Consider the following 24,131-nt stretch of genomic DNA (forward strand, 5'->3'; position numbering starts at 1 on the left):
GAAGAATTGGAAGTGCCGTTTAACACGCAACTTGAGGTGTCTCCAGAACAAAGGTGTCTCTGTTCCTATAAGGCACTTTGGGCGGAAATGAGCTCTATTTTCTCACTCGAAATCCGCAAAAAAATTTGTTTTACTCAGCTCTAGACGTGGTAAGCATCGGCGCTAGTGTGAACTCCGAAGATTTGAATTAAGTGTAAGTATAGTGTACGACTTCAAATACTTCAGCTTGGGACTGCTGCTACATAGTTGATCGTGAGTGCTCCTAGAATTTGTGATTCATTTATTTATACATAGTCAACCGTCGTCCATTTAAATGTGGAAACTGTAGTGAAAAATACGGTGGATAAATCGTTATATGTAATCTCTAAGTATTCCAGCGTCCTGTTGACAGATTTAGTAAAATTAACGAGGCACAACGTGACTTCGTGTTGTTGGCCCTTACGCATAAAATATTGTCAGTGTCATTGGGATAGCAATGGTCTAACAATGATTCCAAAAATATAACTGAAACGTTGTTTGAAAAACTAATTGAATTTTGAAAAATAGCTGACTCTCACTGAAGTCCTCCGTTACCTGCTAACTCGCTGCGTATTCTTTGGTACCTAGCCAGATGCTAGCCTGTCAGAGGAGGAGTTGTTTACGGTCGAAAGTCGGAATGGTCCGCGAGTCTGCCGTGAGCAGCTTGTGTGTTGCGTACACTGGGCTGTGCCTTTGGAGCCGCAACTTCTCTGGTTCCGCCACGTCGAATACGGAGTTAGTCGTATGCTGGCGCTATCTGCTCCGTGTCCCCCCGTCACGCGCGCTTGTATTTTGCGTTGTTACTTCTCCGCGCTGTCGCGCTCTCCTACTTCGGTGTTTGTCGCTGGTTGTGCTTCCAGACTCTCTGCTTGCCCATTAAGTGGAGACTCGTTGTTTCTTCAGGGACGTCACATGCCGTGGTACACTGCGCTTTGTTCGTGCGTTTCACGAAACGCTACGGTCTCGCTTCGCGAGGCACAACATCATAACATATTCCATGGTCCTTGGAGAGTAGGTATAAACATATGTCTTTAAATACAGCAGCACATCCTTCTGTCATTTATTTTACATGACTTATTATTATTCCATGTGAAGAATAAGGTCACAATGGTTGATTGTGAGTATTAGAAGTAGGATAAAGTTCTTTGAAAGGAAGATCATCTTATTCGTGTTACTACTGGCGGAAATGTTAACCTCTCAATTTAAGTTTTAAAGGTATTTAACTTTCGTACAGTGTATATCCACCTGGCGCCTCAGTTGGACCAGCGTTCGTGCTGGACGTGCAGACCGCGTGAGACGACGCTTCATCCAGTCCCAAACATGCTCAATGGGGGACAGATCCGGAGATCTTGCTGGCCAGGGTAGTTGACTTACACCTTCTAGAGCACGTTGGGTGGCACGGGATACATGCGGACGTGCATTGTCCTGTTGGAACAGCAAGTTCCCTTGCCGTTCTAGGAATGGTAAAACGATGGGCTCGATGACGTTTTGGATGTACCGTGCACTATTCAGTGTCCCCTCGACGATCACCAGAGGTGTACGGCCAGTGTAGGAGATCGCTCCCCACACCATGATGCCGGGTGTTGGCCCTGTGTGCCTCGGTCGTATGCAGTCCTGATTGTGTCGCTCACCTGCACGGCGCCAAACACGCTTACAACCATCATTGGCACCAAGGTGGAAGCGACTCTCATTGCTGAAGACGACACGTCTCCATTCGTCCCTCCATTCACGCCTGTCGCGACACCACTGGAGGCGGGCTGCACGATGTTGGGGCGTGAGCGGAAGACGGCCTAACGGTGTGCGGGACCGTAGCCCACCTTCATGGAGACGGTTGCGAATGGTCCTCGCCGATACCCCAGGAGCAACAGTGTCCCTAATTTGCTGGGAAGTGGCGGTGCGGTCCCCTACGGCACTGCGTAGGATCCTACGGTCTTGGTGTGCATCCATGCGTCGCTGCGGTCCGGTCCCAGGTCGACGGGCACGTGCACCTTCCGCCGACTACTGGCGACAACATCGATGTACTGTGGAGACCTCACGCCCCACGTGTTGAGCAATTCGGCGGTACGTCCACCCGGCCTCCCGCATGCCCACTATACGCCCTCGCTCAAAGTCCGTCAACTGCACATACGGTTCACGTCCACGCTGTCGCGGCATGCTACCAGTGTTAAAGACTGCCATGGAGCTCCGTATGCCACGGCAAACTGGCTGACACTGACGGCGGCGGTGCACAAATGCTGCGCAGCTAGCGCCATTCGACGGCTAACACCGCGTTTCCTGGTGTGTCCGCTGTGCCGTGCGTGTGATCATTGCTTGTACAGCCCTCTCGCAGTGTCCGGAGCAAGTATGGTGGTTCTGACACACCGGTGTCAATGTGTTCTTTTTTCCATTTCCAGGAGTGTAGTTACCGACGATCTACAGCGCTCAAAAGTGACAAGTTTGCTCCTTTTCCGAGGTGCTGACATTTTACTCAGCGTGTCTACAGATGTTCTATCAATCTACATCTACATCTACATTTATACTCCGCAAGCCACCCAACGGTGTGTGGCGGAGGGCACTTTACATGCCACTGTCATTACCTCCCTTTTCTGTTCCAGTCGCGTATGGTTCGCGGGAAGAACGACTGTCTGAAAGCCTCCGCGCGCGTGCGAATCTCTCTAATTTTGCATTCGTGATCTCCTCGGGAGGTATAAGTAGGAGGAAGCAATATATTCGATACCTCATTGAGAAACGCACCCTCTCGAAATCTGGCGAGCAAGCTACACCGCGATGCAGAGCGCCTCTCTTGCAGAGTCTGCCACTTGAGTTTGCTAAACACCTCCGTAACGGTATCACGGTTACCAAATAAACCTGTGACGAAACGCGCCGCTCTTCTTTGGATATTCTCTAACTCCTCCATCAACCCGATCTGGTAAGGATCCCATACTGATGAGCAATGCTGAAGTATAAGTCGAACGAATGTTTTATAAGTCACCTCCTTTGTTGATGGACGACATTTTCTAAGGACTCTCCCAATGAATCTGAACCTGGTACCCGTCTTACCAACAATTAATTTTATATGATCATTCCACTTCAAATCGTTCCGCACGCTTATTCCCAGATATTTTACAGAAGTAACTGCTACCAGTGTTTGTTCCGCTATCATATAATCATACTATAAATGATCCTTCTTTCTATGAGTTCCCAATACATTAGATTTGTCTATGTTGTCAGTTGCCACTCCCTGCACCAAGTGCCTCTCCGCTGCAGATCTTCCTGCATTTCGCTACAATTTTCTAATGCTGCAACTTCTCTGTATACTACAGTATCAACCGCGAAAAGGCGCATGGAACTTCCGACACTATCTACTAGGTCATAGCAATGGTCCCATAATACTCCCCTGTGGCACGCCATAGGTTACTTTAAGGTCTGTAGACGTCTTTCCATTGATAACAACATGCTTCGTTCTGTTTGCTAAAAACTCTTCAATCCAGCCACACAGCTAGTCTGATATTCCGTAGGCTCTTACTTTGTTTATCAGGTGGCAGTGCAGAACTGTATCGAATGCCTTCCGGAAGTCAAGGAAAATAGCAACTACCTGTGAGCCTTTATCTAATATTTTCTGGGCCTCATGAACAAATAACGCGAGTTGGGTCTCAAACGATCGCTGTGTCCGGAATCCATGTTGATTCCTACAGAGTAGATTCTCGGTTTCCAAAAACGACATGATACTCGAGCAAAAAACATGTTCTAAAATTCTACAACAGATCGACGTCGGAGATATAGGTCTATAGTTTTGCGCATCTGCTCGACGACCCTTCTTGAAGACTGGCACTACCTGTGCACTTTTCCAGTCATTTGGAACCTTCCGTTCCTCTAGAGACTTGCGGTACACGGCTGTTAGAAGGGGGCAAGTTCTTTCGCGTACTCTGTGTAGAATCGAATTGGTATCCCGTCAGGTCCAGTGGACATTCCTCTGTTGAGTGATTCCAGTTGCTTTTCTATTCCTTGGACACTTATTTCGATGTTAATGAGTCTTCCATTTCACCTGTGTGGAATTACATCACTGTTCCATGTCTGTGTGTGTGTCGCAGTGTCGCCGCTGGTGACGCAGCTGCTTGGGGAGAACCGCCCGCTGAGCGCGGGCCGTCAGTATGAGGTGTCCTGCCAGACGGTGGGCTCGCGGCCGCCGGCCAATGTCTCTTGGTGGCGCGACACACTGCTGCTAGAGGGCGCCAGGGACACTGTGAGTACTCGCTAGGCTGCCAGGCTGCTGCTTGCTCCTTCTCTCTCTCTCTCTCTTTGTCTCGTCAGAACAGCTGCTCATTAAGAGGGCGATGTTCTCACATTCTTTGTAACTACCCAGTCATGACACACAAAACACTTCACACGGCACCTCACAAGGAACCCACTGAGTGTGTGGCTGCAAGTTCAATATTTAGTAAGCCTCATTTGAAAGAGTTTTCATAACAGTATATAAAAGGGAAAATGTCGGCTGGTAATGAGTCGCCATGTGTTTAGCAGGGCGACAATGAGTGTCTGGGAGACGCTGAGGTCAGCCTTGTATGGGATGTACACTAATCAGGCAACACATTATGACCACCTACCTAATAGCCAGTATATCCTTCTTTGCCTTGGGCAACAGAAGTAGCTCATCAAGGCATGGAAGCAATGAGGCCTTGGTAGATTGCTGGAGAGAGTTGGCACCACATCTGCGCATCTGTCATCTTAATTCCCATAAATTTCGGGGAAGGATATGATGGGATCTGACTCCACGTTCAACCACATCCCAGATGTTTTCAATTGGTTTCAGATCTGGCGAGTTGGAGTGCCAGCACACCAATTGTAACTCGCCACTCTGTTCATCGAACCACTCCATCGCACTCCTGGAATTGTGACATGTTGCATTATCTTGCTGAAAAAAGCAACTGCCACTGGGAAACATGATCGCCATCAAGGCGTGTATGTGGTCTGCAACCAGAGTACGATACTCTCTGGCAGTCACAGTGCCTTACCTGTGCTCCACTGGACCCATGGATGACACTTGAATGTTCCATAGAGCATAATGGATCCGCCGCCAGCTTCTCTCCGTCCCACAATATAGGTGGCAAGGAAGTGGTCCCCTGGAAGACGCGCGATTCGCGCCTTCCGATCGGCATTATGAAGAAGGTTTCGGATTTTGCCTCAGTATGCAACGCTCTGCAACTGCGATAACGTCCAGTGCTGATGGTCATGAATCCGTTTCAGTCGCACCTTCCGATGTGATGGCGTTAAAAGCTTTCAACAGCCAAGATAGCATATAGTGTTTCTTTAATTAGAACAGCTGCTTTCTTCAGATTTTGCTGTCGTAACCTGTTGTTTTAAACATCTTGACTGTTGAATGTTTCTTAGCAGGATGACAGCAAAGTATTTCGAAACCAGTTATCTTAAATAAAGACATACTTTTACGTTCAAAATGACAAAAATAGATCGTGGTGTTAACATTGGTGAATGGATGGGTCATTGGCTGTGAAGACCCATTGTTAGGAGTATTCTGTGGACTGTGTGTTCAGATACACTTGTGCTTTTCCCATCATTAAAAAAAAATGGTTCAAATGGCTCTGAGCACTATGGGACTTAACTACTGTGGTCATCAGTCCCCTAGAACTTAGAAGTACTTAAACCTAACTAACCTAAGAACATCACACACATCCATGCCCGAGGCAGGATTCGAACCTGCGAACGCAGCAGTCGCACGGTTCCGGACTGCGCGCCTAGAACCGCTAGACCACCGCGGCCGGCCCCATCATTAAAGTCTGGCGTTAATTTCACTACAGTTCGCCGCCTATTCTGGTGTACCACTCTGCCCAACCTACGACATCAGACATCTGTAATGAAGGGTGGCCACCCAACCCTCTGTAATAACACATTCCGACGCACAGACATACAATACCTTAAATGCTGCGCCAAAGATTAAATTCAGGAACATGTAGATTATAATCTTTGTAATGTTCACATTGGATTCTTTTTTGTTTCATACTCCAAAAAGGAGCTAAGAGACACGTCCGACTGTTGTCTTGTGGAGGATAGAACCACGCGTCAAAGTTGCAATACAACGATCAGCTGACGAGCACGCGATAGCGGCATGGCAAGACGAGGCCGCGCTGTAGACAGCGAGCCGGGGAGAAACCTTCCTCCTTCCCTGTCCGACCAGCTGAGTGTATAAAAAGCGCGAAGGCGCATGCGCGGTCAAGTCCAGACGACACGTGACTCATATTGCACGATGGCGGCTATTACGAATAATGTTCGCCAACAATGCAGAGATTTCCCCGCGCCTGCAGTCCAGTCATGGTACATAAGCGCGCATGCGCAGTACGTTTACTATGAGACACAGTGACGGAAGTCATTCAAAAACAAAAAAGAAAGGGTACACAAGTCTTGTAAATAGTAGCTTAGAAAATTTAATTATAAGCTGGTACTACGTAATAAAAGTGAACATACAGGTACATACTGGTCATGGACGGTATTTTAATATTATATTATATTGAGTAAAATTTAGCTTGTACGGAAGGAGAAAGAATATAGCACAATAGAAAAAAATAAATAATGCAGATATATAACCAGAAGAAAGGCTATGTACACGAGAACAACACACAATTACATATAGGGAAAAGCTAGCAACAAAGAGGAAAGCAAAGAGATAACGCATACATTTACATTACACAATAGCAAGTGATTTTCAAAATGAACAACAAGCTAAACGCGTAAATTTTTGTGACTAAGGAAGCGAAAGACACAATGTTTAAAATAGAAAAATAATAAACAGATGTATGCAACGTGAGTAATGAACTGATTCGCCCTGAAAACAAATGCCTAGGCTTTATAGAGACAGAAACACATTAACATTAGGAAACACCTAAAGAACTCAACAAACAACTTTGTAGAATATATAAGCTATACACGAGGGTACATGTACAAAAGCGAAAGCTAAAGTGTAAAGGAGGCAAATATGGAATGATTGCGCACTAACGGACGGTAAGGCAGTTATGCATGTAAGAAGAAATATTTAGTTCTGAGTATTATTAGTATGAGGGAACGATGCTCAGCACACACTGAACTATTTTGGAATATTGAGGGAATGGTGCAGGATACCGAAAAAGGGCCCCACCAGCAAAGTGTATATTATACCGGTAGATACTTTTTGTGTGTATAAACGTATGTATGAATGTGTGAAAGGCGAAAGAAGCTCTGTACATGTAAGGGACCTAAACGACATAGAAGTGTATAAGGAAAATTCAACTCTAAGACAACCTCGTATAAACAGGTATACCTAAAGTCAAGAAATAACTTCATTAAAGCCGTAAGACTCTACGAGTTTACGAGAAAATACGAAAAACCTGATACACAGTGCAACATTAGCGATGCTTCACTCATTTATGCTGAAGGAAGGTGTGAATTACTTTACACACTTGAAACATGAAATGATAATCATGTCAAAATTATATCTTTCATACATATCACGATTTACAGTCACAAAGAATGAAAATGATATCGCCGCTATACGAGAAACAGGTAAGTAGTGTGATCGACGACCTGTAAGCAAAGGAATCGTCTATAAAATGAATTATGAACAAAAACGTCATACAGAATTTTATGCTGCACTGAAGCTATGAAAGTCGGATTATTGGTATACATAGATTTTCATGACAACCGATGCATTAACATTTCTTTATTTTTTATACCATGATAACACAGGACGCCTATAAGCTCACTTTAATTGAAGATGATACACGCACACAAGGGCGTGCCGCCATTATGAAACACTGTACATAGTAATAGTAGCTACACTCTGAACTTCAGGATTTTATGTTTGTATGTCCATGTTAATATAGGAAGTTTTATTAGAGGTAATGATTTAGAAGCACACCAGAATGTGCTTAAGCACAAAGCACTGTACATATTAGGGTTATGCTACATATAAATGATTATTTCGTGCACTTTCAGATTTAATACGTAAAACCCGTTAGCACACACGTAGTCGTTGCCACTACCCTAAGTAGAAGGTTGAAAATTCCCTTCCCAAGCTTCAGTGGGGCGGCTACAGGTGTGTTCTCTGCATGCTGATGCATGTCGTTGCGTTTGAAGAATACGTAACGAAGGTAAACCTTAACTTACACTCGAGTACAAGAAGGAAAACAATGGACTTGTTCCTTCTAACAGATTAATGGAAAAAGGTGTGTGTGTCAGTAAAATCCAAGACGAGGAAGCCACTATGAGTGATCAAAAATTTTTAAATTTTCGTCGATAGTTTTTTCCTGTAATTAATGTAACCAATGTGTTGTATGTTATTCCATTTTATGTGATATATTTTGTATTTCATGCCAAGTCCCGTGACTTACAAATTTGTGAATACTTACGTGCATTGACCAGATGTATTGAGGGGAATGAATCTCGGTACAATAGGTAAAACGGGCTAATGCGAAGAAAAAATGTAGTGAAAAAGGAAGTTTCGATCGCAATATTCGCGGTTAAAGTGGTGTGTGTGTAGAAATTAAAATTGTGCAAAGTAGTGCTACGTTGCAAGTGTCAGCGAGCCTAAACAAGTGACATCGAAAATTGAAGCTTGTATCGTCAAACGACATTTAGCGTCACAATAGGAGAGGACAATGCCAAACAAGTTTGGCATGGCACGCTTCTTACCTGGAGCTGCATCGATGGTATCGTCCTCCGCCTCGCACATAGTGTGGCGTGTTCTTCGGGCCACATATTCCAATGTACCTCGTCGTATCAAGTCTAAGTACTGGAAGGAACAGCAAAAAGCACATGCATACTGAGGTTCGGAAGTCTAGACGGTACCCGCACGTAAGTGTATATTCACTGAACTGGCGCTCGCATTCAACCAGCGTCGGCAGCTAACAGACGACCAAACAATCAGGCGCGCCTATCGCCCGCCGATATTCAACAGTGGGGCTAACGGACACAGCTCGTCGCCCCAGAGAAAATACAGAAAGCAATACAAGGACTTAATTTTCACCTCTGATGAGGGAGGAAGCATTTGTAAATAACGTTGAATTCATTGTTAAATTTTATTGTACAACTTTACTACGTGACGTCGTTTTCTCAGTATTAACCAAAACTTTGTATATAAGGATTAAGGTTTGTAAATATTAGCATAAGTATACCAAAAAACTGACACACACTCAGTAATACCAAAGAATTCACAGTGCCATGAAAATGAGACAGTAAAAATGAAGTTTGTAAATAAAAGACCCCCAAACCTATCAATTGCAAGGTCGACTACTATATCCTGTCAACCAATTAAAATTTCCTAGTGACAGTATACAGTAGGGGGGCAGTTGTAATGACACATTCCGACGCAGAGACATACAATACCTTAAAGGATGCGCCAAAGACTAAATTGAGAAACATGTAGATTGTAATCTTTGTAATGTTCACATTGGATTCTCTTTTGTTTCATACTTCAAGAAGAAGCTAAGAGACACTTTCGATTGTTGCCTTCTGGAGGATGGACGTAATTTTTGGAGGGTGCGGAAAGGCAGCCATATAGTTAGTAATTATGGTTTGTGCGACGAGCACAGCAAGTCTTGTTGTGTTGTGAATAAAAAAAAAAGTGAGTTGTATCTAAGTTTTACGAGAATTAATTAACGCGACGTAGCATTGTATTCCTTGATTCCCACCGTTTTCGTGTAGTGAACCGATGCCGACTCAGGAAGATACACACGGTCAACAAAGAGAAGAACACCTATGGCGACTAATGAATTAATAATGTGGCAGAAGGACTAATTCTACGTCTAAGGTGAGAAATCTGATTAAATAAACAATGACGTAGAATTCAAAATGTAATTAATCAGAATGGTAAATTATATTACAGGCGTATTTCACGCAGCACTGAATTTGTCCGCACTCAAGCCGGTCAATACAGACCGTAGAAAAAAAAGCCTTTCAAAAATTCTAAAGTTACTGTTCCATGTCCATAATTTTTCCTCTTTTCAAAAAACCAATAAATTCAATTTTTTTTATTTCGCCTCACCCCCAAAGTCTGGAAGTGGTTTCACATTGGTTTTGCCAAGTGTTGAAGAAGCAGTAATATCGCTGTTGTAATGCCATATATATCAAATCTGTTACAACCTTTGACATATGTCATACTGCAGTCGATTGAACAGCAAGTTCATAAATGCATTCACAGCATCAGCTTATGCGAAATATGAAATTATTATCAATGGGTGATAAAACCGCGCATTATACGCAGTTGTCATATGTATTGATGTTGTATAATATGGTACCGTATTACAGTGTATAATAGGTTGCTTTGTCACCCGGCAATAATGATTTTATATTTCGCCTAACATGATGCTGTGAATGCTTTATGAATCTGATGATGGTCAGACGACTAAAACTGGTTGAGTAAATGAAGTATTTTACCGGCGGCAGCAAGACATTTTACAAATATATAAGAGCTATGGGGAATCATCTCCCGAATATCATTAGTACTATAATATAATTAATATAATTCTCTACTGAAACTCTGATGTAAAAGAGACCCTAATATGACGAAGTTAAGGAAATAAATAATAGAAAAAAGCGAGTAGTAAATGCATGGAGGTAAAGAATGGGCGTGGGAATCACGTGCGCACAAGAAATGGAAATTAACCAAAGTTAACGAGTCTTTTATTTAGATTCAGTTGGTCATAATGGCAGTTCAGTCTCTCTTATCGAGAGCAGCTTTTTATCTGCGAATTTAGCAGTAGGTTTTCTGTCTCTGTTTGGACACAATTTAATAACAGAGTGGCCATGAAAAGTAAGAAGAGTACAGTGAAATACATATTACAGGTATCCAGGTTTTCTACATACGAATTCACTTATTCGGTGGCTTGAGAGCAGTAACAACTCACATCAACTTGATGCAGAAGGTTTTTCCATCTGGACCAAAATATGGAAGTCACTTTCTGACAGTACTTCCGGTGTGAGCCACGAAGCAAATCCACATAAAAAACTGAGGCATACGTCCTGATATTATCCGTGTGAACTCGCATGTTTGAACTGGTTTATTGGTTCTTCTGTCCTAAGGATTCGTCGCATGGGGACTAAGCCTCTGAGTCACTGAAAAAATATCCATCAAGGCAAAGATTGGAGTAATGTTGATGTCTCTACTTACTTTAATAGACGTATATTACAGCACTGTCTTAGTTTGAAACTTATTGAGCGTTACAGACACCGATTTATGCTTACTGCCAATAACACACGACGTTTAGGTGTCAAATACTCTCGGCAATTCGCCTTAACGAATATCTTGAAGTCTTAGATTAATGTCCAAGTTTTAAGAAGCGCGTCTCGTAAGTGACGCTGTAGCCTCTTAGCTACGATTCCCTAGTAGTGGTTAGATACTCGTGAACTGTTGAGGCTCTAACGATTTCAAAGCGAACTAAATTTATCGCATTTCATAAATGAAATCTATAGTAGTTTCTTGTTTATGTGGCGTTTCAGTGTTGCCACAATACTTCGTCCCTTATGAATCACGTATTTTCCATACTCTGAGATATCCCACGTTACTGCAAACATTACGTATTAGTCCCATCAATGGAACGCAACAGGTGTGTCGACAGTGTATACATCATTTACGATTTCACGCCACACTTCATGTTTTAGAAATGTCATCGAATTATCTAGATAGCAATTAGAGCTGATACATGATGTGTGCGCTAATCAGGGTAATCAGCGTAAACTTGATTTAGCGACTATTGAACATCTCACTTTGTATACGAGACATTAGTGATTATTACGTTAAAATACTCTTCTATTGAAATATGTGACTCCACTAAGAAATGTAATGGCTTCTGAGCATTAGTCAATGTGTTAAATAATATCTGCGATGAGCACACCTGACAAATTTTAAGATACATTAGTTTTTAGTTTCAATAATTAAAGAAAAAGAAAGGGAATACGAGTATCCCCGCAATCTCCTACGGACTAAGTAAGAGAAAATTACAAACTGATGAGAAAGAAAGGGAGATCACTAATGAGAGAAGTTAATAGAGGCAGTTGGGATAAATTTTTAGAGTGTACGATATACGCTGACGGAAGAAAATCCGAACACCAAAAAATAACTAACGGAAAGTAATCAAATTTCGGCAATATGTTTGTCTAGATAACATATTTCAGTGATAAACATTGCAATACAACAGGCCTCAGCTGGCCTGCTTCTAACGAACGCACGGGTGTCAATGGCATCAGGCAAAACCAACTTTCATCAGAAAACGTAAATGACCTCCACTGTGCCCTCGAGTTGTGGACACTTGTGAGAAACTCGAATGTGGCGACACTTATGAGAAATCCGGGATACTGAGTGACCGGCACAGGGTGTGTCGAAAATGCTGCGCTACTACCTGCTCGGCCACTACCTGCTGCCGCTTGGTGTGACTGAGCGCTCTGCGTGTACCGGCCCGGGCAACTGTCGAGGGACGTTCACACTCTTCCAGGACAGGCAGGCTACATTATTTCAGAACTTTTTAGGGCACGGAATAGTGGCCCTAGTCAGATTAGAAATCGGAACTGATTTTGCCCCCACGATATCATGTCAACCATTAGTTGCTGCACAGTTATGCGTAAGACTTTTTTCATTGGAATTTTTGTTCTGATTAATGTTACATAGGGCACAATTTTCGTTCAACCTCATACTTAAGGATGCATTTTACAGAAACCATAGAAACGGAAAATGTTTTCCATCTTTCAACCCCTCACCCAAAATTTTGTATGATAGGAGTGGCAACCTTTTACCATATATTAAGAGGAGCCAACTAAAGAATTTGGTTCTCAGTAGAAACTCTTTTCTTTAATTATTTCGAAATAACCCTCAATTTTCCCGTACCACGCAGGGATCTGTACTGAGTTCTAATGTGAGTCCTACTACTAATTAGCATTAAGGAATGCAGTTTATGTACTGAAACAAGCTGTATTCATCGGCCACTCAAAGAGCCATTGTTTCTAAAATTCTCTACACAAAAATGCTGATTGTCAGTGTTAGAAAAGCTATGACTTTTCATACTTCATTAGTGAATCTTTTGCAATTTGCAAAAGACATTTAGACGACTTTGTGTCGTGTCCAGGGAACACCACGAGGAAGTAGTCTCTCTTCGTCCCTCATTATATTTATTTACAATATTTACAGGATGATTATTTATTTACAATTTTTACAATAGGGTGATCGGCGTGAACTGAACCCCTTTTCAATATTTACAAGTATTGCTGTAGCTTCAGCCATTTCCTTTTCATTGTAATTTCCGTGCATAGGCCACGCAAGTAAAAAATGATTTTACGTTGCCGTCAACTTGAAGTCTTGTAAGGGCCTTAGAAACTATCTCATCTGTCTTAATTTGCGGACTTCTTTTTTCTTTTCCCAATTAGATTCAAAACTAGTCGGTCAAATTGGTGCCCATGATAGTCTATTCTGTGTCCTTTCCGAGAATTTTTACTAAGGAGTAAAAATTTGGATGAGCAATTAATGTATTTATCATCTGATTCCATCCTGAAACATTGATGGTGCGGTGACGCCTTCCTGCGCGGTTCCATGCATTCCTTGGTATGTCGTCATTACCCAGCCATTGTTCAACAAAATAGTCGTAAAAATCCTGCAGTATTTCATTATCTGGCGTGCTCTCCTGAATCCATAGCCACCCATCATCTAACATTTCCAGTGGAATGTGAGCCAGAGCGGAACACAATCTTATGTGAAAACGAATTTCTTCGTTTTCCTTGTAGGCAGCAACAAGGCCGCAATTATGCACTTGCCTCCACAAGCATTGGTTGAAATGGTAGTTGGAGCGATTAATATTTGAATCAGGAAACAAATGTGTTACTGAATGGAAGACTGCAGCTTCAAACTCCATCATGATAGCTGTATGATTCCATCCAGGTACGTTGCTTTTAACAGCTGTGAAAAAGCAATCGTACGTTTCTCGCTTTTTATCCGGTAGCAAGGCGTACACGGTTGGAACGGTGTTTGTTTCCTCCTCAGAACTAGAAATATCGGCATGAACAATAAATAACTGCCCAAACTGCTTGCTGGAGCTTTTAAACGTTCCATCGACAAAGAACGAATTGCAGTCTGTTAAACAGGATTTTCCCCTTTCGCTGGCGAACACCAATATCCTATCATTTGGTACTCTGTTGTCATCTGCAAATAAAAATTTCCTCCCATCATTCATTAGCAAATGATGTTCTTGTAGAAATATTCCTGCAGCATCGGTCGGATCTTGTGTAGTCCCATGTTTCTTTTTTTTTTCTTTTTGGCCTGATGCCTTGCAGCGATAGTTTTGCACTCCTGTGTGACGGTGGTGATGTGACGATGTCGTATCCTTGGTTGAACAGCGACTCTACTCCTTCGGGGTAAACAGAATAAACCGAAGTGTGCGTTTCTTTTGCACTCCTTTTGGCGTTTACCACGTGTTTTCGCACTTCATTAACCGTGACGTCCAGAATACATGTATGCCTGCCTTCACTTGAAACTAAGTTGCTACTGGTAGTTTGTCTTTCTTTACACTTCTTGCTTACGGTTACGCACCACCAATAACTTACACCTTCATTGTTGATATATTCCGCTAAATCCACAGCAGTACTGAAGTGCGGCGCACAAGATGTTTGGTACCCACGTAGACCGCCCGCTACCTGTTCGGCGGGGCTCCTCACAACTGTCGCTCCTCACAACTGTCCCTCCTCACAGTGACCCAACCCCGTGCCTTCCAATGAACTCCCGTGGTCGTCGCTGAAGTCACAAATGGCGTTGGTGTCTGGTCAGTGGACTGCACGCTAATCAAATGCCAAAGTGTTTCCTGAACGGGGAGAATCACTAATGTCAAAACAATCCTCCTTAAAACAAGAAAACCATTTTCTTCCCGCGCTGTGTCCAGTAGCATTATTCCCATACACGGCGCAAATATTTCTGGACACTTCCGCTGCTGGCACTTCATTACTTAGCTATAAAAAAAAATACTGCGGAAATGTTTCTGTTTCTCCACGTAGCACTCCATTTTCTAGTGTCCACAGCTCCATTCACTGTCTCCAATTGACGGAACGACAATACTTAAACTCAAATAGCAACAGTGAACTAAAAATAAAAATGACATTTGATGAGTATACCCATAGCAACTGGAATACAAACATGCAAAACAAAACTACTACGAAATTAAGCTTCAACCAAAAATTAGAACACTGAAATAGATCAGAGAAAGATCTGTAGAAATCAATATACTAAGTCTGTAACAATGGATAGAATGTTATAAGAATCTCTAGTTTAACCAAAAAGAGAGTGGCATTGTGAAAACAACAGGTTCTGTCAACATAGAGTTGATTACTGCACAGGAAATGGAAGATGTAATTAGAAAAAAAATCCGAAAATCGCCCAGTGCCTGACAGGATTAATATGGAGCTGAGTAAACTTGTGGACTATTGCTTACGTTTATAATTTTACGTCTGATCAGTACCTTGTGGTTACACACTAAAATTCCTGCAGACTGACTTACAGAACAAGTGTTTTCACTATTTAAGAAAGGCTATCACAGCAGAGTTTCAAATTACAGAGGGAATACTACGTTAACGAATACGTATTACATATATGCAGGAGTATTAAACATCATATTATTAAATCAGTGTTACTTCTAGAAGAACAAAACGGCTTCATAATTCTTTGAATGTGGGGCAAAAAATACAAAAAAATATAGAAAAGAAGAGAATTAAATTTCCCAATGTATTTTCTTTCATAGATTACGAAAAGAATTTGATGGGGTGGATAGGACGAGTCGGAGGGTTATAATCACAATATATGGATATCTAAGTTACTTAATAAATTGCATCAGGAGTCTATATAATGAGTCTTACATGAAATCTGTCGTCCCCAATTACAGTGGGAAAAGATTTTAACAGAAATTTGTTAAACAAAGGTGTATATTATCGGCTACACCTTTCAGTATTTGTATTCAAGGTACCATCCTATAATGGAAATAAAGAGCGCCAGAAAGGATCTATATAAACAACAATAACTTTATTTAGTATATCATAAGAACATTGTGTTAAGGACAAATGAAGGAAAAGAACTACAAAAACAAATCCATCTTTCGAACTTAATTGGGATTATTGTGTTCACATGATAGCATTAGATAAAAGTAACAAAATGGTATTCCATTGTAAATACCCATTACGAAACAAAATTGTATTTGAAGATCAAATTTTGGAACAAATGTAGCACTTCAATTACCTAGGGAGCTACATAAGTTTGAATAAGAGTAAGGATGCAGACATTACATTATAGAGATGTCATATGTGGTATTTTAATCAGAACCTTAAAAACACAAGAAGAGACATAAAAATGAAAGTCTGTTAGGTGATGTGTGTACCTGTTCTGGCGTACGTGAGTGAAACCTGGGTCTCTGAAGAGAAGAGACTCTAGCCATTTTAATACGGTTGAATTGAGTTTCTTACTAACAGTTGAATGTAACACTAACTGGGACAGTATTCTTAATGAAAACATTAGAGAAGAACTGAAAAGTTTTGCAGTAAATCGCAAAACAGAAGAACACAAACAAAACTAGAATGAACATCAAGAAGGAATGACAGAAACAATGAATCCAAAGATAGCCTGACAAAAGAAACTCAAAGGAAAGAGAGACAGGACGCTAAGTTAAATGAAGAACCTAAAGCCATAACAGATAAAAAGGCTTAATCTGCAAAAGGCAAAAGAATAAGAAAGAAACTAGAGTTTCATATCAAGAGTTTCAGACATATTTAGGAAAGTATTTGCCGTGATTCCATATATTCCACTACTATATTCTGATCTAATTAAAGGAAACTATGCTCTAGAAGAAAGTTTTTTAAATATCTGAACTCGTAACATGAGTTGCTTTCAGAAGTACGTTCTGACTTTGTTGTTACTGATAATGGTTTCCGAATGTTCTTTTTTCTAGCAAGTTGAATGAAGTCTGTGTTTCGTGCACAGTTAATACTTCTCCGAAATTCTTCTCAGAAAACTGGTGTGTTACTGCTATGCTTCGCCTTGAAGCAGAAGCAAAGCGAGCTGTAAGAATGAAGCGAGTTTGCACAAGAAACTAATTAAAGTCACCTGGCAAGTAGAGTAAAAAGTTTTACGGGCTACCGTTTAAGCTGTGTATAATTAATCGCTACCTAAATTCACACTGATTCGATCATCTTTGGAGGATAAGTATACGAGTACATCGTTAACGGCATTCTTTGCTGAACTGAGCCTAAACATTCATCTGTCGAAACTAAATTGCGTTTCGAACGTACTGATCGTCTGAATTCCGAGATACAGTCTTCATTGGTAGTTTCTAGTGGGACGTAGATAGGGTGGATAATTATTATATATACCATATTTCGAAGTTTGTAGTTTCCACAATGACGTCTAACGACGATGAGTACGTCTAACCCATGATTGGGTGTGTGATAAATTGGAGGCTTTATTTCTCGAAAAACTCATCTTCTGTAACGTCAGTTATCATTGTAAGTGAAAGTACCCTCAGTACAACCCACGGGATGCTTGACAGGATGAATACTGTTCATGCTGACGGGCATCTGTGGAATCATCATCATCATTATCATGAATTTGACATTCATTGCTGCAAAAGCTTTCCCACTCATTACCGTCATCCGTGTTGCTCCTGCGTGTTTCCTAATGTTGCCTACGTACATCTACATCTATGTGATTACTATGCTATTCACAATTAAGTACCTGGAATAGTTACAGTGAACCACCTTCAAGCTGTCTGTCTACCGTTCCAATCTCGAACGGCGACGGGAAATACGAGTAATTAAATTTTTCCGTGCGAGCACTGCTCTCTTATTTTATTGTGATGATCATTTCTCCCTACGTAGGTGGGTGCCACCAGAATGTCTTCGCAATCGGAGGAGAAAACTAGTGATTTAAATTTCATGAGAAGCTCCCGTCGCAACTAAAAACGCCTTTGTTTTAATGATTGCCTCTCCAATTCACGTATCATATTTGTGGCACTATCTCGCTCTTTCGCGATAATACAAAACGATCCGCCCTTCTTTGAACTTTTTCAATATCATCCGTCAGTCCCACCTGATACGGATCCCACACCACAAAACGATACTCCAGAATAGTGGGCATCTTGTATTAAGACGTCGTTTCGATCTTTTCTTATCTCTCGAAACCGAGCAAAGAACTTCTTGATCATATTCCCTCCAGTCACTTGACTGTATACTCCACCCATCTGCATTTAATTTTGATTTCGGTCATAGCTACTTCTTCATTTCTGACTGTTTCCTGATGCATTCGTTTGTCCGCCTTCTGCATCCGCTAAGACCCTAATGCACCGCTCCAGTGCTTGCTGAACTTCTTTCGGTTTTTGAACGCTTTTCGTATTAAAAGTCCATGTCTCATTGCCGCAAGTAGAAACTGGCAATACGGACAGATACTACGCTTTCCTGGCCAGACATAGCGGGGGCTTGGCTTGAGAATCCTTTGTAGCCGACCAAAAAAAATTTCCGACCATTTATATTCTTCATTTTTTTATTCTGGCGTTGATCTGGTCATTGCCTACATGTTATTGTTTTCCGTTAGGTGTCTTTGTTATAGAATATTTTTGAATTCTGGTCATTGATTTTCAAGTGAACTTACTGACTTACTTTGATGATTTATAATGTTTATTATGGAAGTCTATTTGCTATGAAGATAAACAACAGAATCCTGCCGGAAACTTAAGGAGACTGAGATATGTGAGAACAACAAGCATTCATTCTTCGTTTAGTAAATAAATTTCCTTTGGGCCTGGTAGGGGTAGTTTAGAGCCTATAGCATTTCTTGGGCTGTCACTTCTTTCAAGTCTGAGTGTACCACTATTCTGTTGAAGCAATAACGGAAACTGTCGCACAAGTGTATACAGTGACATAACTAGGAGCTACTGCTAGTTTCTCATTAAATAATTACTTCGAAATATCTGTACAGAAAAATCCTTTGATGTAGGGAGGCTTGAGAAGTTTCCAAAGCAGAGCACGCATTACAGACCACAGCGGCCAAATGCTATGTATAAGCAGACTATGCAAATAAGATTAACCGCGTCCACACCTACATGGATACTCTGCAAATCGCACTTAAGTGCCTGATAGAGGGCAGGCCGCGGTGGTCTAACGGTTCTAGGCGTGCAGTCCGGAACCTCGCGACTGCTATGGTCGTTGGTTCGAATCCTGCCTCGGGCATGGATGTGTGTGATGTCCTTAGGTTAGTTAGGTTTACGTAGTTCTACGTTCAAGGGGACTGATGACCACAGATGTTAAGTCCCAGAGTGCTCAGAGCCATTTAAACCAATTTTTTTCCTGATAGAGGGTTCATCGAACCACCTTCACGACAATTCTCTATTATTCCACTCTAGAACAGTGCGCGGAAAAAACGAATGCCTATATCTTTCTGAGCGAGCTCTGATTTCGCTTCTTTTATTATGATGAAAGTTTCTTCCTAAGTCTGTCGGAGTCAACGAAGTATTTTCGCATTCGGAGGAGAAAGTTGGTGATTCAAATTTCGTGAGAAACCACCACAACGATAAACGCCTTGGTTTTAATGATGTCCACTTCATATCCTTTATCATGTTCGTGACACTCTCTCCCATATTTCTCGATAATGCATAATGTGCTGCTCTTCTTTGAACTTTTTCGATGTATTCCTTTAATCCCATCCTGTAAGGATCCCACACCGCGTAGCCGTACTCGAAAAGAGTAGAGTAGGTAGTCTCTTTAGTAGATCTGTTGCATCTGCTAAGTGTTCTGACAAGAAATCACAATCTCTGGTTCACCTTCCTCACAACATTTTCTAAGTGTTCTTTCCAATTTAAGTTGTTCTTAATTCTAGTTCATACGTATTTAGCTAAATTTATGGTCTTTATATGTGATTGATTTATCGTGTATCCGAAGCTTAACGGATTCCCATTAGCACTCATTTGAATGATCTCAAAATTCCTATTTTCGCACCATACAGATGTCTTTTAATATCGTTTTTGGATTTGTTCTGATCTTCTGATGACTTTACTAGACGACAAACAACACCATCATCTGAAAACAACGTAAGACGGCATTTCAGGTAGTCTCCTAAATTCGTTTATATAGATAAGGAACAGCCGACGGCGTATAACACCATCTTGGTGAAACCACTTCTATTTTACTCGATGACTGTGCGTCTATAACTATGAAGTGTGACGTCTCTGACAGGAAATCGACAACCCAGTCGCATAACTGACACGTATTCCGTAAGCACGAAATTTGATTACACGCCACTTGTGGAGTATAGTGTGAAAAGCCGTCTGGAAATCTAGAAATACGGAATTAAATTGAAATCCCTTGTCAATAGTACTCGACACTTCGCGTAGGAAAAGAGCTTGGTGTGTTTCACAAGAACGATCGTTTTCAAACGCTGTTTACTGTGTGTCAGCAGACCGTTCCCTTCAAAGTAGTTCCTAACATTCGAACACAACATATGTTCCAAAATTCTGCTGCATGTCGACATCAATGATATTGCATCAGCACACTCTGGAAACAACGTAATTCTTAGAGTCCGGACTGGGAGGCTTGCTTTTATTAAGTTATTTAAGTGACTTCACTACTCCGAGGAATCTATTTCTAAGTTATGTTGGCAACTGTTCCTGATTCGAGTTATGGAATATTTACATCGTCTTCTTTCGTGACCGAATTTCGAAAGCCTGTGTTTAGTAACTCGGCCATAGCAGCATTGTCATCAACAGTGTTTCCATAGCTATCGCCCAGTAAAGGCATTGATCATGTCTCGCCGCTAGCATACTTTGGGTACGATCAGAATCTCTACGGAGTTTCTGCCAGGTAAGACAAAGTGTCGTTTTGGAAACTAATATCAGCATCTCGCACTAAAGTCCGCGCAAAATTTATACCTTCTGTAAACGATCGCCAATCTTGGAGATTTTGCGTTCGTTTAAATTTGACACACTTCTTTCGTTGGTGGGAAGAGCTGACTCGTTCAAGGCAGCCATCCACAGACTGAGTGGTAAAATAGTACAAACAAGTTGGTTCAGTCGTGGCAAGTACTTATAATGATTCTGTAACATTTTGTCAATGATGATGGGTTACCCACTAGTAGGCCCTTAGGAGATTTCTCTTTTAAGACATGGCATAACTATGCCCACGTGAACCTCCTTCTTCTCCTTCTTGTCCTTTTTTAGTTTTTTTTTTATACTATTCGTGTTGTGTCCATCAATCCCTCCGTTTTCCTGTTGTACTGGTTTACCTATGCTTCACGTCTGCTGATAAGCGAGCTACCTTAATTTAAGTATTAACTGTATTTTTCTTACTTGTCACTTCTTCTTCCATGTGTTTTTGCTTTTAGGAAGCTTTAATTGTCGAGTGCTATTAATAGTGTTCCATAGATTCGTGTTTGTTTTGAATACAGTCAGAGAGAGTCCCTTTAGTCAGCCATAGTGCTAGTGCCAAGTAGTGCTAGTGCTTGTTTTGAATAAAGTCCAGAGACAGATAGTGCTATTTTCATTGTTTTCTACAAGAAGTGGTTAGCAATCACAGTTTAGTCAATAATCAGCCGCCTTTAGTGAATTAGCAGTCTAGTTAAAAGTTGATTAAGCATCTTCAGTAAATTGATTCCTTAGGATGGATAGGATGTGTGACTGCTGTGTACGGACGCAGGAGGAGCTGGCCACTCTTCGCGAACAGCTGAGCGTGTTGATGGCCGCGGTCAGCCGTCTTCTGGCTGCTACCTCGGAGTGTAGCGGCAGCGGTGAGTCTGGTGCACCGCAAGGTACACCCCAGGTGTCACATGCTTCACCCACTGTCCCTGTTGTTGAGGCATCTTCGCGGGTTCCTGGCGCGGTTGGGCCACCCTCTCCCCAAGGGGGGCGGCGGGTTCAACAGCGTTCGCGGCGCACGAGGCGGAGGGTAAATGTGGAGGCTGGCCGTGTGGCATCGTCCGCTCTGCCTGCGAGTGGACCTTCAGCAAGGTCCGAGCAGGCACACGGGGGGAGGGGTTTATTAGTTATTGGGAGCTCGAACGTTAGGCGGGTGATGGAGCCCCTTAGGGAAATAGCGGAAAGGTCGGGGAAGAAGGCCAGTGTTCACTCTGTCTGCTTGCCGGGGGGTCTCATCCGAGATGTGGAGGAGGCCCTACCGGCGGCGATAGAGAGCACTGGGTGCACCCGACTGCAAACTGTTGCTCATGTCGGCACCAATGACTCCTGCCGTCTGGGTTCAGAGGTCATCCTCAGTTCGTACAGGCGGTTGGCGGAATTGGTGAAGGCGGAAAGCCTCTCTCACGGGGTGGAATCAGAGCTAACTATTTGTAGTATCGTTCCCAGAACCGATCGCGGTCCTCTGGATTGGAGCCGAGTGGAAGGCTTAAACCAGAGGCTCAGACGACTCTGCGGAGAGCTGGGGTGCAAATTTCTCCACTTCCGCTATCGGGTTGGAGAAATGTAGGGCCCCCCTGAATAGGTCAGGCGTGCACTACACTCCGTAAGCGGCTACAAGGGTAGCGGAGTACGTGTGGAGTACACATGGTTTTTTTTTAGGTTAGAGAATTCCCTCCATAGGCCCGACAAGACACCTCCTGAGACGCGGCAAGGTAGGAGTAGGCAAAATGCAACAGGGAATAACAATATTAATGTGCTAATAGTAAACTGTAGGAGCGTCTATAGAAAGGTCCCAGAACTGCTCTCATTAATAAACGGTCACAACGCCCATATAGTACTAGGGACAGAAAGTTGGCTGAAACCAGACGTAAACAGTAATGAAATTCTAAACTCAGATTGGAATGTATACCGCAGAGACAGACAGGACAGTGAAGGGGGAGGCGTGTTTATAGCGATAAGAAGTGCAATAATATCGAAGGAAATTCACGGAGATCCGAATCGTGAAATGATTTGGGTAAAGGTCACGGTTAAAGCTGGCTCAGACATGGTAATTGGATGTCTCTATAGGCCCCCGGGCTCAGCAGCTGTTGTGGCTCAGCACCTGAAGAATAATTTGGAAAATATTTCGAGTAGATTTCCTCACCATGTTATAGTTCTGGGTGGAGATTTTAATTTGCCAGATATAGACTGGGAGACTCAAACGTTCATAACGGGTTGCAGGGAAAAAGAATCCAGTGAAATTTTTGTAAGTGCTTTATCTGAAAACTACATTGAGCAGTTAAACAGAGGCCCGACTCGTGGCGATAACATATTAGACCTTGTGGTGACAAACAGACCCGAAATATTTGAATCAGTTAATGCAGAACTGTGAATCAGCGATCATAAAGCGGTTACTGCATCGATGATTTCAGCTGTAAATAGAAATATTAAAAAAGGTAGGAAGATTTTTCTGTTTAGCAAAAGTGACAAAAAGCAGATTTCAGAGTACTTGATGGCTCAACACAAAAGTTTTGTCTCAAGTACAGATAGTGTGGAGGATAAGTGGACAAAGTTCAAAACCATCGTACAATTTGCGTTAGATGAGTATGTACCAAGCAAGATCGTAAGAGATGGAAAAGAGCCACCGTGGTACAACAACCGAGTTAGAAAACTGCTGCGGAAGCAAAGGGAACTTCACAGCAAACATAAACATAACCAAAGCCCTGCAGACAAACAAAGCGAAGCGAAATGTAGTGTGAGGAGGGCTATGCGAAAGGCGTTCAATGAATTCGAAACTAAAGTTCTGTGTCCTGACTTGGCAGAAAATCCTAAGAAATTTTGGTCCTATGTCAAAGCGGTAGGTGGATCAAAACAAAATGCCCAGACACTCTGTGACCAAAATGGTACTGAAACAGAGGATGACAGACTAAAGACCGAAATACTAAATGTCTTCTTCCAAAGCTGTTTCACGGAAGAAGACTGCACTGTAGTTCCTTCTCTAGATTGTCGCACAGATGACAAAATAGTAGATATCGAAATAGACGACAGAGGGATAGAGAAACAATTAAAATCGCCCAAAAGAGGAAAGGCCGATGGACCTGATAGGATACCAGTTCGATTTTACACAGAGTACGCAAAAGAACTTGCCCCCCTTCTTGCAGCGGTGTACCGTAGGTCTCTAGAGGAGCGAAGCGTTCCAAAGGATTGGAAAAGGGCACAGGTCATCCCCGTTTTCAAGAAGGGACGTCGAACAGGTGT

The 24,131-nt window shown here is 42.2% G+C and overlaps 1 protein-coding gene across 1 annotated transcript in view; it reads left to right on the top strand.

The window, feature by feature from the left end:
• Positions 1–24,131, top strand: part of LOC126275201 (neural cell adhesion molecule 2-like) — a 1,450,213-nt gene that overhangs the window by 1,086,587 nt on the left and 339,495 nt on the right. The window contains exon 6 of the mRNA XM_049977177.1: positions 4,089–4,240. Within this exon, the coding sequence (XP_049833134.1) occupies positions 4,089–4,240 (152 nt within the window). The remainder of the gene's footprint in view (positions 1–4,088; positions 4,241–24,131) is intronic.

The sequence above is a fragment of the Schistocerca gregaria genome, chromosome 1 (genome assembly GCF_023897955.1).
Source record: "Schistocerca gregaria isolate iqSchGreg1 chromosome 1, iqSchGreg1.2, whole genome shotgun sequence".
NCBI classification, from domain to species: domain Eukaryota; kingdom Metazoa; phylum Arthropoda; class Insecta; order Orthoptera; family Acrididae; genus Schistocerca; species Schistocerca gregaria.